This window comes from Bidens hawaiensis, unplaced genomic scaffold, assembly GCF_021521415.1.
Source record: "Bidens hawaiensis isolate Kalapana, Puna unplaced genomic scaffold, B.hawaiensis_p1.1 tig00039455_1, whole genome shotgun sequence".
Taxonomy (NCBI): domain Eukaryota; kingdom Viridiplantae; phylum Streptophyta; class Magnoliopsida; order Asterales; family Asteraceae; genus Bidens; species Bidens hawaiensis.
In genome coordinates this window covers 1293-15252 of record NW_027496930.1, presented here as the reverse complement: position 1 = coordinate 15252, position 13960 = coordinate 1293, and the positions used below count along the sequence as shown (strand labels likewise).

The 13960-nt window shown below is 36.7% G+C and overlaps 2 protein-coding genes across 2 annotated transcripts; one reads left to right on the top strand and one right to left on the bottom strand.

The window, feature by feature from the left end:
• The first annotated feature begins 600 nt into the window (after positions 1 to 600).
• On the top strand, positions 601 to 1870 carry LOC143591202 (putative purine permease 11). Its single transcript, XM_077071478.1, has one exon. The coding sequence runs from the start codon at positions 781 to 783 to the stop codon at positions 1699 to 1701; it is 921 nt and encodes a 306-aa protein (XP_076927593.1). The 5' UTR covers positions 601 to 780; the 3' UTR covers positions 1702 to 1870.
• A 7929-nt stretch (positions 1871 to 9799) lies between these two features.
• On the bottom strand, positions 9800 to 10597 carry LOC143591210 (uncharacterized). The gene has a single exon (XM_077071484.1). The coding sequence runs from the start codon at positions 10595 to 10597 to the stop codon at positions 9800 to 9802; it is 798 nt and encodes a 265-aa protein (XP_076927599.1).
• Between the last annotated feature and the right edge of the window lie 3363 nt (positions 10598 to 13960).

Genomic DNA, 13960 nt, shown 5'->3' with positions numbered 1-13960 from the left:
ACACTTCTGTACTTCAAATTGGTTGTGTATTAAGCGCGCCCCTATTGGTTATTGCATTTGCCATATGTACTTATGTAAGGGTGCAAACGAGCCGAGACGAGCCGGGCCCAGCACTACTTGAGTTTGGCTTGTTAGCATTTTCGGAAGCTCGAGACTGGCTTGATTCAAGCCTATGTTTTGGGCTTAAGCTCCAGCTCGTATACAGAAATTAAAGCTTGAGATTGGCTCGGCTCGAACTAATTTAAGAAAAACCTTAAACGAGGGTAAGCTACCTTAAACGAGCCAGAGGTTGTCTCAAGCTCAGCTATGAAGTATGAAGTCAATTCCCGGAAGTCCAAAAGAGTTAAAACTACAAAAATACACCAAACTCGTTAAGGGTCGACGAGCCTGAACGATGTTCCCATAAAAGGCTCAAGCTTGGGCTTGATAACCAAACAAGATTTATTTGAGGCTTGGGCTCGGCTCGTTTCGAGGTTTTCATTGACACAATCTCGAGTAGCTTGCAAGTGGATTAATCACCACGGTTTCTTGCATTCTTTTATTGAAAGTTTGAGATCTCTCCAAAAAGATGCTAACTTTTTCAGACATTTGATTATTTATCCTGCAGACAATGAAGATACCGTTGTGGTAACTCAATCTGGCGTACTACCGCTCGCTAAACTCAAACGTTGGCAATGGTGGGTTCTCGTCGCCTTCAACATATGCTTTCTAATTATTGGTCAAGCTGCCGCGGTTCTTCTTGGTCGGTTTTATTACGACCAAGGTGGCAATAGTAAATGGATGGCTACACTCGTTCAAACTATCGGCTTTCCCATTCTTTTTATCCCGTATTTTCTTTTTCCTTCAATCACTACATCATCATCATCGACACCCACCAGGTCCTATTCATTACCAGTTATTATCTTGCTATATGTAGTTATCGGTGTCCTAATTGCGGGTGACAATATGTTATACTCGGTTGGATTATTGTACCTTTCAGCTTCTACTTACTCACTCATATGCGCCACACAGTTAGCCTTCAACGCAGTTTTTTCGTATTTCTTAAATTCCCAGAAGTTTACCGCTTTAATTTTTAACTCGGTAGTGGTTCTTTCGTTATCCGCCTCTTTGTTAGCAATCAATGATGACTCAGATAAACCGACTGGCGTGTCTGACAAGAATTACGCTTTAGGGTTCGTGGCTACACTTGGTGCTTCGGGTCTTTACGCCTTTTTACTTTCGATCATGCAACTTTCGTTCCAAAAGGTTATAAAAAAGGAAACGTTTTCCGTGGTCCTCGAGATGCAAATATACACCTCGTTTGTAGCCACGTGTGTTTCCACCATTGGTCTTTTTGCTAGCGGTGAGTGGCGGACTTTGGGTGGGGAGATGGACGGGTTCGGTAAGGGGGGCGTGGCTTATGTGATGACATTGGTGTGGACCGCTGTGGCGTGGCAGGTGTGCTCGGTTGGTGTTGTCGGGCTGATATTTGTGGTGTCGTCTTTGTTCTCGAATGTGATTAGTACTTTGTCGCTGGCTTTGACTCCATTGGCTGCATTGGTTGTGTTTCATGATACGATGAACGGTGCAAAGGTTATCGCTATGTTAATGGCGTTGTGGGGCTTTTGTACTTATATTTATCAGAATTATCTTGATGATGTTGCGGTGAAGAGAAGACGGACGGATGATGCTACTGGTATGCAACTAAAATCTTCAAGTTGAAGTTTTTTTTTTTTTTTTTAAACCGTTGTTTATTTAAGTTTTATGAAGGATAGTTTAGAGAAGGTTTAATGAATGGATGTGATCATCCTATTGTAGGTCTTCTTGTAGTTTTTATTATGTTATTGAATGTTTTAGCATCAGCAAATTATTGGAATAAATGCGGAAAATAGCAATATGCTTCAGTTTTTTATATAACCTTATTATAAGTGAAGTGATTATTCTTTATAATTGTGTATTATATCAGAAGAGTCAACTCCATTGTTACTTGAATGAGACTGAAGCGTAAAGAGAAGCAGGAAACTTGGTGATTTAGATGCACTAATTAATGTATGTTTCGCAATGGAGTTGTGGATTTGCAGTAAGTTAACCAGACGGTGGCTTTCGGTGTTGGTAGAAGTGATTTGACAAATTTGTTGGCGGTGCCGGTTAATTTGGCTGTTGTTGTATTTGGAACTGTTGTTTGATGAAATGTATAACATGAACACTAAAATATGTTACAAATGAAAAAGTATGCAAGTATGCAACTATAATAACAGAAGGGTATTTATAGATCTTAGGAATTAAAATTCTGTTTTACAAGACTAAAGTTTTTTATGGTATATGCTTAAAAAGATTGACCTAAACGAGTTGACTTTTAAACGTGCTATTAGAGGTCGGGTATTAAAGGCATGGTCGGAAAATATAACGAGTTGAACTCAAGCTTAAAAGGATACAAGCTATTTGTAGTATCAGATGTAATAGTAACAATTGAAGGTGTACAAACCGGTGAAGGGTTATAAACCGGTTTAGGAGGAAAAATAATTAAACCTATGAAAAAACCGATTTGGGGCCAAAAACAAAACACCAGTTTTTTTTTTTCAAATCGGGTCTGTTTTAACTGGTTTGATTCTCCGAAGTGTGAGATGGTAACTCCAAAAAATATAGGAAGGAAGCAATTTGATTTCAAGGAAACTTTTGCTTAGTTCATATGTTCACTACATATGTTGTTTCTATATAATCTTTAAAATTAAGAAATAATATTGTTGGAATTGTTGTTTTTTGAGATGTATAACATGTATACTAAAATATGTTACAAATGAAATAATATGCAGCTACAATAATAGAAGGGTACTTATAGATCTTAGGAATTGAAATATGCTTTACTTCTTTTTGTTCTACAAGACTAACTTTTTGATATGGTATGTGTTTAAAAAGATTTGACCTAAACGAGTTGACTTTTGAACGTGTTATCGAAGCTCAAGTATTAAAGGCATGGTCGGAACATATAACGAGTGGAACTCAAGCTTAAAGGGATGCAAACTACTTATAAAATTAGATGTTGTGTTAGCAATAGGGAGTAGGGTACAACTGAAGTTGATCAACATTATGAATAATCACAAAATCAGACCGGTCAGTTGACCGAATCTCAGTCGGATCGGCCGGCCCGGTCTCAACAACATTGCAAAACACCATATGTGAGCAAAGTGATTAGGCATTGATTATGCCAAGTTTATGTTTATATCATTTGTTATAGAAGACACCCCTAACTAGGCTCAGCCCAACAGACTTGAACCGAACACATTTTGACCGGTCAACATTCTAGGTCACTTATCACCTATATAAGGGCCATGCTTAAGTCCTCACTTTGGTGGTGTGTTGTGGGTGGGGTGGGGGGGGGGGGGGGCTTCTTTTGTTATCACTCATTGCCACGTGATGAACGTTGGACTAACTTGAGCGTTGGAGAGTGGCCTTCAATACTTAGGTCTCGTGACCTTTTCTAACGAGATTCTTCACGGTGTTTTACAACTTCCAATAGAAGGCAAAGCGTGTCCGATCCATCACCAGAGATCTTTGTAGCATCATCCACCTAACCTCACAACTTACATTTTTTTCCTCCCTAGCTCGTGTACTCGCTTAACGTGTTTGAAAGATAAATAAGATAACAAGTTATTTATCATAAAACATCTTTCAACATATAATCATTATGTTCTTACATAGTTTCACATCATGTGTAAAGAGGATGGAGTATATACAGACATGTGCAAATACGGTTTTATCCCAAACCCCGGGGGGGGGGGGGGGGGGGGGTTTCAAAACATGTTCATGTTATATACCGTTTTTAATGAACGAGAATACGAGTTGATGCCAAACCTACGACTACGGATTGGGTCGGATTACAAACCGGTTTGGCCCAAACTAATTTCGGGCCAGATTGGGTTCCGGTTTACCAGGCCCAAACTGTTTTCACCGTATATCTTAGGACTTGCCAGTTACCTTTCTAAAAGAATTCATTAATTTACCTTCAGCATCTAACACAAGTGAGAATGATTGATCGGGTAGAAACAAGTTCAAAGAAGACATACTTTTGTTCATGCATTTTTTTTTTATAAAAGCTGAACATAAAGTATATAAATTGAAATGCTTTATTTAATGCCATTTAAATAAGGGAAATTGGAAACAAATAATCTCAACTTTTATGTATTGGCCGATAATAATCTCAACTTTAAAAATCACTATCAGTGACTTCAACTTTCAACTATTTTTGTCTCAATGGAACTCCGTTAAAAACACTTAAAACCATTATGTTTTTTCTCGAGTTTCAAACCGATGTTTTAAGGCTTTAAATCGGAAGAACGATACGATTCGATCAAAACACATGTAATCCTTAACGCTAATAGACTGATAAAGTTTTTCTTTGGCATGACTAGTAAAAGAAAACTAAACGCCCCCCCCCCCCCCCCCCGGGCGGTGGTCTTCCAAATTTGTATGAATATTACGTGTTTCTTCAATCTATTGCAATGACTATCAACTTAGACGAAATCATCTCGGTGTTCTCCCCTCTACCCCTACCCTAAACATGATGAGCATATTGTCATATTCTTTTTTTCTTCCCCAAGCGATCTCCGCCACATACGACCCATGTGTCATATTCTTAACGAGCATATTACCTAAGTTTGTGGTATCTTCTCAGCTATAACCTTCGATGGCCTCTTATCCCACTTCTTTATTCCTATTCCAACCAAAAAAAAAGAAAAAAACCTACCACATACAATGAGATTCTCGTCATCACCACATATATTTGATTTCATAGTCAAATTAATTATTAAATTTAACCTACTTAGTTTTAATAGGCTTAGGATACTCCCACACCATATGGGATTCTCACAGACCATTTTTTTTTTCCTATACGGCTCATATAGGGCTATACGGTCGTATTGCACCTGAAACATGTCAGTTTGTGTCAGAACTTGTCGGCCATTGTTTGTAGTGTCTCGTATAGGGCTATATGTGACATCTGCCCCGATCCGACCCGACCCAGGTACCCGTTTCTCTGACCCGATCTCTCTTTTATTATTTAATATTTATACTTATATTTTACTTTTAATAATAATATATATTTTCTTTCCCGCCTCTTCCTTCTCTCTTTCCGCCTTCTTTTCCCTCTTGTCGCCGTCCCACCCTTACGCTTTGTTTCCCTCTTCTCTTTGCTTGTCCTTTGGTTCTTCCCGCCTAAGGATGTCTGCAGCTCCACGCGCCAGACTCCTTACATGGAAGCCTGCGTGAAGACATCTTGTTCCTGCGATGCGTGAAGAGAACTCTTCTCGCAGCGCGCTAAGAATGTATGTTCTTCCCGCGATGCGCTTAGAATTCTTGTTCTTCACGCAGCACGCTAAGGATTTGTGATTCTTCCCGCAGTGCGCTAAGGATTGTTGTGCCAGCCTTCGCGCTCGCGCACTCAGCCTTCCCGCGCTTAACCCTTGTATCTTCTGTTTAAATCTAGCCGTTTGCTTTTGTGTTGTCTTATCTTCTGTGCTGTTGACCTAACCTATCTAATGTCTGAATAGTTACTTTCGGCGCAGCATGCGTACCAACCCCCATTGGTTGGTAGAAAAAGTGACTGACATTATCTTTTGAGATCTGCTTTTGCCATGCTTGACCAGTACCTTTATCTGATCCGCCCATGCCTGTTACTGTTCCCTGTCAGCTTTATCTTGCTCCCTGCAGCTGCCATATCTTTTGATATCTTTTGCTTTTGGAATCTTTTACTTTTTGAGATCTTTTCCCCTTTTTCTAGGGATTGTGTCTCCTAGGGTTTTTCTATAAATAATAATAAAATTTCATAACACATCACACACAAAACACTTAATCTCTCCTGCTCTCTTGCTCCTTGCTCTCTCTGCCGTCTTCCTCTCTGCCTCCGTCTTCCTCCTTGTTCTTCCTGCTTTTCCGGTAATATATATTATAATTTACTTATTAATTATGCTAACTTATAATCAAGACTTAAAACCAATCGTTAAAACAATAATCTTATTTATAGGTTAACTTGTGCTTGTTTAAAGTTGGTTCTTGCTTTATCTATCACCGCATCGTTTATCATGTGAGTTATCTCGTATCTAATCCCTTTTTATTTTAAATGCTTTGGGATGTTCATGTGTTCATACAAAACTTGAGTCTTAAATTTGTTTATGAACTTTAGTCGCGCAGTATCCCATGTGTTGAGGACGTTTACTTGGCTGTTTATTTGTATGTGTGTATCATTAACCGCTTTGTTCGGCCTATTCCGCAGTTCCGTTGGTACCATTAGTTGAACACGGGAGACCTATCGTTTACGGTTTTCTTTGTTTACACTTGCACAGATGTTTTCTCGTTTTTATGCTCAATTGGGAGCATGGATTGAACTATGATCTATGAACTATCTTAGGCTTGATCACAATCTGATTACACCCTTGTTAAACTCTAGACATACACGTGTTGCGCGCAGATTTACTGTGATTATCTATTAAACTTGATTTCTCACCAACACGCAAGTGTTTGACGTTTATTTTAACACATGTTCAGGTTTGCAGTAGCTGTTTTGGAGCTTGTGGACACGTAGGACGTTTTTACTTTTGGACCTAGAATTAAAATGTATCAAGACAAGTTCATGTTGTTTGAATGTTATAATTTATAATATATTGATTTATGTTTGATTTATGTTCTTTATTTTCCCCGCTGCGCGTGCGCGATAAAATGTGTATTAATAAATATTGACACCAATAGTGTCGCGAGTAATGAAGCAATATGTGGCGCCCCGATGTATAATCCGCCTTTGGTCGGGGTGTTACACTATACGGGCGTATAAACAATTTTTTGGACACAATTTTAAATATTAAGACGTTAATATCTTACATTTTAATGTATTAAGTACATAACATACTTGGCTAAATATGATATTTTAGAATAGAATAAATTGTATATTAACATTTACATAACATACTCGGCTAAATAATTTGTAGTTGTACCCCGAAATCATTCGTTTAAGATTATATTATGTTATATTTATAATAGTCTATACACAATAATCAATCAATGATTAAGCAAACAAGAAAACATTTGGCCAAAACATATTATTATCGAGAAAAAACTTGTGTTTTTAAATATTATTATCGAGAAAAAACTTCTGACATATGATAATTGATAGCTATACATATGATTGATTCTTTTTTGATCGTCCAACAAATTTTTCAAATGAGTTACTGGCTAAATTCATCATATCGGGATAGAGATGTTCAACGAAACCGGTTCCTGGACCCGAACCGGTTCCTACCCGTTTTTTGTAGGAACCAGACCCTATCTGATTCAACCCGATGATCCGTGACCGGTTCTTGCATTTCTGAGCGGGGGAGGGTAGGAACCGGAACCGAACCGGAACCGGTTCTGGAACCGAACCATCCGGAACCGGTTCCTAACCGTTTTTTTTGGCCGTTTTTTGACCGTTGGGGTCAAAAATAGCCGTTTTTTGGCCGTTTTTTGACCGGTTACGGTACAGGAACCGGGTTAGGAACCGGTAAGAACCGGTTAGATAGGTTAGGGGTCCGAGGGTGGGAGAACCGGTTCGGTTCCCTAACCGGTTCGAGCCTGGAACCGGTTTAAAAGGGGGTTTTGAATATAGGAACCGGTTCCGGTTCCTAGTCCCAAACCGTTTTGAACATGCCTATATCGGGATGCTATACATATGATTGATTCTTTTTTGACCGTCCAACAAATTTTTCAAATGAGCTAATGGCTAAATTCATTATATCGGAATGCACTTGTCTTCTGATCCGGGAAAAGCCCTCACTTAAGGTCAACGCTCGTGAACGCTCGTGAACACTCACCCGAATGCACGACAGTATAATGAAATAAAACCTGTTCAATTTAAAGATCCAATTAATGAACGTCAATCTATTCACCTGGTCAATATTTTCTTGTTCGTTGACAACTATATATATGAGTCTAAACTGATTCTAAATTCTAAATTAATAATAAGAGAAAGGTGTTTTTTCTTCTTCTTCTGGACAGCAATAGATGCTAGATTCTTGATAATTGATGGCTTCTTAAAATTTTCTACAATAATAAATGCAAATTAACTACTCTAAAATAAATGCAGTGTGAAACGGGCATGTCAACAAAATTGCATAAACGTGGCTCAATGGTGAACGCATGTTAACAATCCTGAATCTTGTAGTAATGTTGGGGCCGTTACATTTTGATTTTTTTAAAGAACTACTGATAAAGCACGGTGATTAAGGTAATCCAATGCCGAGAGACGATTCTATACGACTGTGATCGCATACAACGTTGGATAGCCCAAGCTCAACATCTTTTTTCCAGGAAAAATCCGTTGTCCGAAGGTCCACTTAAATGAACGTAAATAGATGACTCATCCAGATAATAACTAATCATTTTTTAGTAATACATAAACGAACATAATGGACGGAACAGGTGTTCATGTTCGTTCGTTTAATTGAACGAGCACAATGTTTTTGATCATGTTTGTTCGTTTATTACATAAACGAACTTCCCGCCGAACAGTTCACGTATAGTTCACCGGGTGTTCGGTTTGTTTACAGGCCTATCTAGTGTTATTTGCGGATAGGTTAGAAAACCATGGATAAATCTGATTCTCTTTTGGATAAGAGCTTAAGACGAGAATTTGATAATATTAATCATCAGGTGGTCGAGGGTTGCTATTGGTTGAAATGTGTCTTTATTAAGATAAACTGTTTCATACGAAGGTTGTTGAATGTTGAGAAATAGAATCTATATTAAAATGGCATTGATAACAAGATGCATTAATTTTGGAGACGAGATTTGTGTATCGTATAATTTGGTACGGGAAACGCCACTGAATCTGACAACTCATTGTAGGGTTGCAAAGTGGGTTTGGTCAATCGTATTTGTATATACATGGGTAAAGTTACAAATCTCGGCTAATTTTGAATTGGTGAAAGATATCCAAGAGCACCCTATACAATATAAGAAGAATAAGGACGAGTGTGTGACAATTCAAGCAATCTAGGTGATTACATGTTAGATAATTTGAAAATCAAGAAATGATATAAGCTTCAGCAGTAAACTATACTTGGTGAACAAATTAGTAATGGATATCAAAACAACCTTGTTCCTATGGTTTAAACACAGATGCTAACGATCGAGATTGGTCTGAAAAAAGTGGAGCAAGTTTAATTTTGCAATGCTTGTTTCTTTGTAACTGTAAACCTCCTGCTTCTTGTTAGTTTTTTTTTTCGCTTTATAATATGAACCTTTTTAGAAAAATTTAAGTTTAATACATCTAGAAATAATTAATCATATGAAAATGACACTCGCTAAATTATCACCGCCCAAAGACCACCCACCATAGTCAACATAAGTCGTATACTAGGGGCTAGGCCAGATTTTTTGTAACGACATTAAAATGCTCACGACAAGTGACTCGCTCAATAAAATCTCAAATAAAACTAGCTTAATTAATTTATTTGAAACAATATTATCTAAGTTTGTTCATTTTTGTAACCGAACCAAACTCGTACCAAGCTCGGTCCGGATCATGGTTCGGCTCGTTGGTTTGATCTTAAACTTGTTTAACTTCAAAATCAAGCTTAAACCTAGCTAAATTGCCTCACAAACCCACTCTAACTCAACTCAGGCTCGACTCATGACCAGCCTTACAATTTCAACTTACAAAGTTACAAGTCTTAAAATTTTGTAACATAACATCTTACATGATAAGTACTAACAAAAAGAGAATATCTCATAGAATTCATAGAAGAGTAACTTTCAGATAGTCAAATAAAGTCGATGCTCAAAAGTATCGAAATCAACGGTTCGTAACGAATCTCCCGTAGTCCGCAACTTTTCTCGATCTGTTCCCGCAGTATGATCCGGTGAAACGCACCGGCGATCTAAACTCGCCGCAGTCCACCAGAACCACTCCTTTCTGATTCCAATTTCGGCAAGGACTCACTCGCACCAACGGACTTAAACAGAAACTTATTCCAGACACACTCTTTCCATTTCCGCCACCACCGCCGCCGCGCCGGACCACCGGCGTCTGTTTTCGCGACTCGTATCCGCTAACTCCGTCGCCGAATTCATCTTCTACACCGTCACAATCGGAGATTCTCACCGGCGACATGCCTCGATCAGAGCAGTACTGCTGTTTCTTCCAGTAACCGCCACCGGACATCGCTGACGTCACTCTATCATCACCGCCGCTACAAACCGCCTGTTTCTTCCGGTAACCGCCACGATGATTCGAGGACCTAGGGTTTGAATCCTCGCTTCGTTTCTTAGATCTGAACAAATTCGACAACAACGAGAAGTTGAAACCGCTCCGATGCTTCTTCCGGCACGGATTATAGCTTCCGGTGACCGGCGCCACCTGCGGCGTGCTGAAAAACCGCCGGTCCGGTAGGCTGTAATGCCGGTTCCGATCGCCGTTGTGTTTGTTGTTACTCGAGGAAGCTGAGTTATCGGTTTGAACCTCCGAATTGATATTATTATCTTCTAGGGTTTGAGATTGAGATTGTAGGAGACAAAAGAGGCGTTCGCGGAGGCAAGAGGCGCATACGCCAACGGTACTGCTGTGATCCGTGTAGTGCTTCTTACACCTCATCGATAAAACTTCGATAACTTAATTAGTTTCAAATGATTACAGTAAAGTGACAGGTAAAGTGGCACCGAGTTGAATTTGAATGTGAGATTGTGAGGTTTAAGTATCGATATCGATTAAATTCTAACGATTAGTAAAGTGGCAAGTTAACTGGTAACAAACTGATTGTGATCACGAAGTTGAATTTGGATGTGAGGTTTAAAAAAGTATAGATATCGATTAAATTCTAACGATTACGATAAATTGGCAGATAAACTGACAGCAAACCGAGTGTGATTACCGAGTTGAATTTGGATGTGAGGTTTGAAGAAGTATAGATATATTAATTCAAACGATTACAATAAATTAACAGGTAAACTGACGACAAACTAATTGCGATCACGGAGTTGAATTCGGATGTGAGGTTTGAAGAAGTGTAGATATCGATTAATGCAAACGATTACAATAAATTGACAGCTAAAGTGGCCAATAAACTGATTGTGAACAAGTTGAATTTGGATGTGAGGTTGAAGGAGAAGCTAAATAGTACGGAATTGAGTTGTTCTTGAATTAAAATAAGAGTGTGTGTATATATAAAGATGAGGGATGATGGTGGGGACTGGTGGAATTAATCATTCACCGAGTTTTTCTATTTGTTTGTACCGTAATATGAAAATTAGAACATTGACTTAATGTTCTCTTTTTTATAGATATGCATTGTTTTCATAAGTTTGTTTTTAATATTTTAAAAGTGTAACGAAACAGTCGACCGTGACAATGAATTGTGAAAACATTGAAAAAACACGATCACTTTTTTCAGTTTATTGACTTGCTGTTCTCTTTTTGTATGGATATGCATTGTTTTCATAAGTTGTTTTTAATATTTAAAAAGTGTAATAAAACTGTCGACCGTGACAACGAATTGTGAAGCCATTCAAAAAACACGATCACTTTTTTCATGTCATTGACTTATTGTTCTCTTTTTGTATAGATATGGTTGTTTTAAATATTTAAAAAGTGCAAATAAAACTGTCAATCGTGACAACGAATTGCGAAACCATTGAAAAAACACGATCACTTTTTTCAATTTTATGTTCTTTAATAAAAACCAACCCAAATTTTGGTTTTACGTGTAACTAGAAACGAAAAAAATCGGACCTAACTTATAGATTTTTAATTTTTATATTGAATTGTCGGTAATTTATGTAAATATAATATATTTTTTAAGATAAATCTTTTAGTACAGATGATAATAATCCAATAAAGTATAAACTAACAAAGAATTTAGGGCTAAGATTCATCAATTTTTTTTTATCCAAAATTTTCAAGACGGCATGTCAAGAAATGAAAAAATACAGCCGTACCAAACTAAGAACCGAAAAAACCAAAACGAAAAACAAATGGATTAAAAAAAACTGATAAAATGAAAATTCGATTCTTATCTAAAACTGAACTAAACCAACCCATGTTCTCCCCTAGTGACCAGGGAAAACGACTAGAAATGTAGGAGATGAGGTTGTTGGATTATGAAAGGCTAGGGTCGTTGGTTTAAGAGTTTAGCAAAAGTTTTTTTTTTTTTTTCATCTTCGAGGTGTGGTTATAGTTGTAGGTTTCATCCAAATAGATAAAAATACATAAAATTCCCATACGCCTCTTACTTAACATGAAAAATAGACATAGTTAGTGATTTAGAAGAAACTAACAATAATTGGGAAATATGAACGGTTAAATTGCGGAAAAGAAAAAAAACTTTAGGATGAAAGTTTAAAGAATGACCTAGTCCCATGGAAGATATTGACAACCTACTCTGGTTATTATTACTAGTAGCTTAACAGTGTGATTGAAAAAATAGAAAGGAAAGAAAAATATAAACGAATAGATTTTATTAATTAACAACAACTAGGTATTAACTCGTCGCGTTGCGGCGATGCAACGGCACAAATTCAGTAGGTATCAGTTAAGTTTGTAATAGTAATAACAATAAACTCCAAAAAGTTAACACAGGAATACTATTGACACTCATAGAACTTATGATATAAAAAATATATTTAAAGCCACTTATAGTCGGTTAGCAAAACCCACACGGTGTGGCTGCGAGTTGACACAAATTTGATCAGTATCGGGTCACAGTACCAAAACTAAACCCAAAAAAATATCTAAACCACAAACAAATACAAAAACATTTAAAACACACAAAAAAAAGTAAAAAATAAAAAACAAAAGAATTATAATTAATCTAAAAGTTAAACATTCGTATAGTCAAACATAGAATCAAATCCACTTCACTAAGGGAAAATATAATCTAATTATACTATTAAAGCAAACTGATTTTTTCACATGACATTATTATAGAGTGTTCATATTAGATTTCATATATGCAATTCCCTTAAATGCATTATCCACTTAATTAACATTCATTAAAATGCATAACAATTTATTAAACGCATAAAATTCTCTATGCATTATTTTTCATTTAGTTACCATTCTAAAGTTAAATTAACTTATCCATATAAAGTTAGAAATACTAATCTTTAACCTTTTACAATTCGATATAAAATTCTTTATTAATTTTATTTTATAATCATTTAAATCAATAACAAAAGTCCGACTATATAAATTAATGCAATGGCTAAAATATTGGAAATTATTAAACGGTAAAAAACATGGACATATCTTCTAACATTTTTTATATACATGCATTTCAATTTTAATACTTTAAGTAATAATTTGATTTTAATGAATATAAAATAAAAGTTATAAATAAAAATTATTATATAAAATAACTGAATTTACGTATTACATATAATATTTTTTTAATTTTATTATAATTTCGTCCGTATGAAACACGGGATCTAACCTAGTAATTAATAAAAAAAAACATGTTGCAAGGACTCAAATACGGGCAAATGATACACCACGGCTTTAAGAAGATCACACTTAACCAACCGAGCCATACAGTAGATTGTAAACTAAACAAAATAAACTAGTTAAAAGCTTAAAAAAATCTTAAAAGGACTTTGTGGCGCCAAGCTTTAATATTTATATGTTAGACTATGTGTTATGATGGGCTACAAAATAGAAGAGATTTTTAACACGTGGTGCCACATCAGCAAACATTTTTTTTTAGGGGTGTAATGGTGTTGTAGGAGCGATTTTCACACGTGGATGGCTAACAACGTATAGTCTAAACAACAATATATACAACTAGTGTTTTTCCCGGTGTGTTGCGCCGGACAGGTCGGTAAAACACAGACGATGGTAAAACACAAGTGTTGACGGTAAGTCGACGCGAATTCGGTCAGTTTCAGTTACGTGCGTTATCATATCGGAACTAAGAAAAAAATTATAAAAATTGGGGTGGACCAATGACGTAGCTTCGGTTGGTAA

Coding starts and splice junctions, on each gene's coding strand:
- LOC143591202 (XM_077071478.1), top strand. CDS start 781: ATGGCTACACTCGTTCAAACTATCGGCTTTCCCATTCTTTTTATCCCG.
- LOC143591210 (XM_077071484.1), bottom strand. CDS start 10,597: ATGAGGTGTAAGAAGCACTACACGGATCACAGCAGTACCGTTGGCGTA.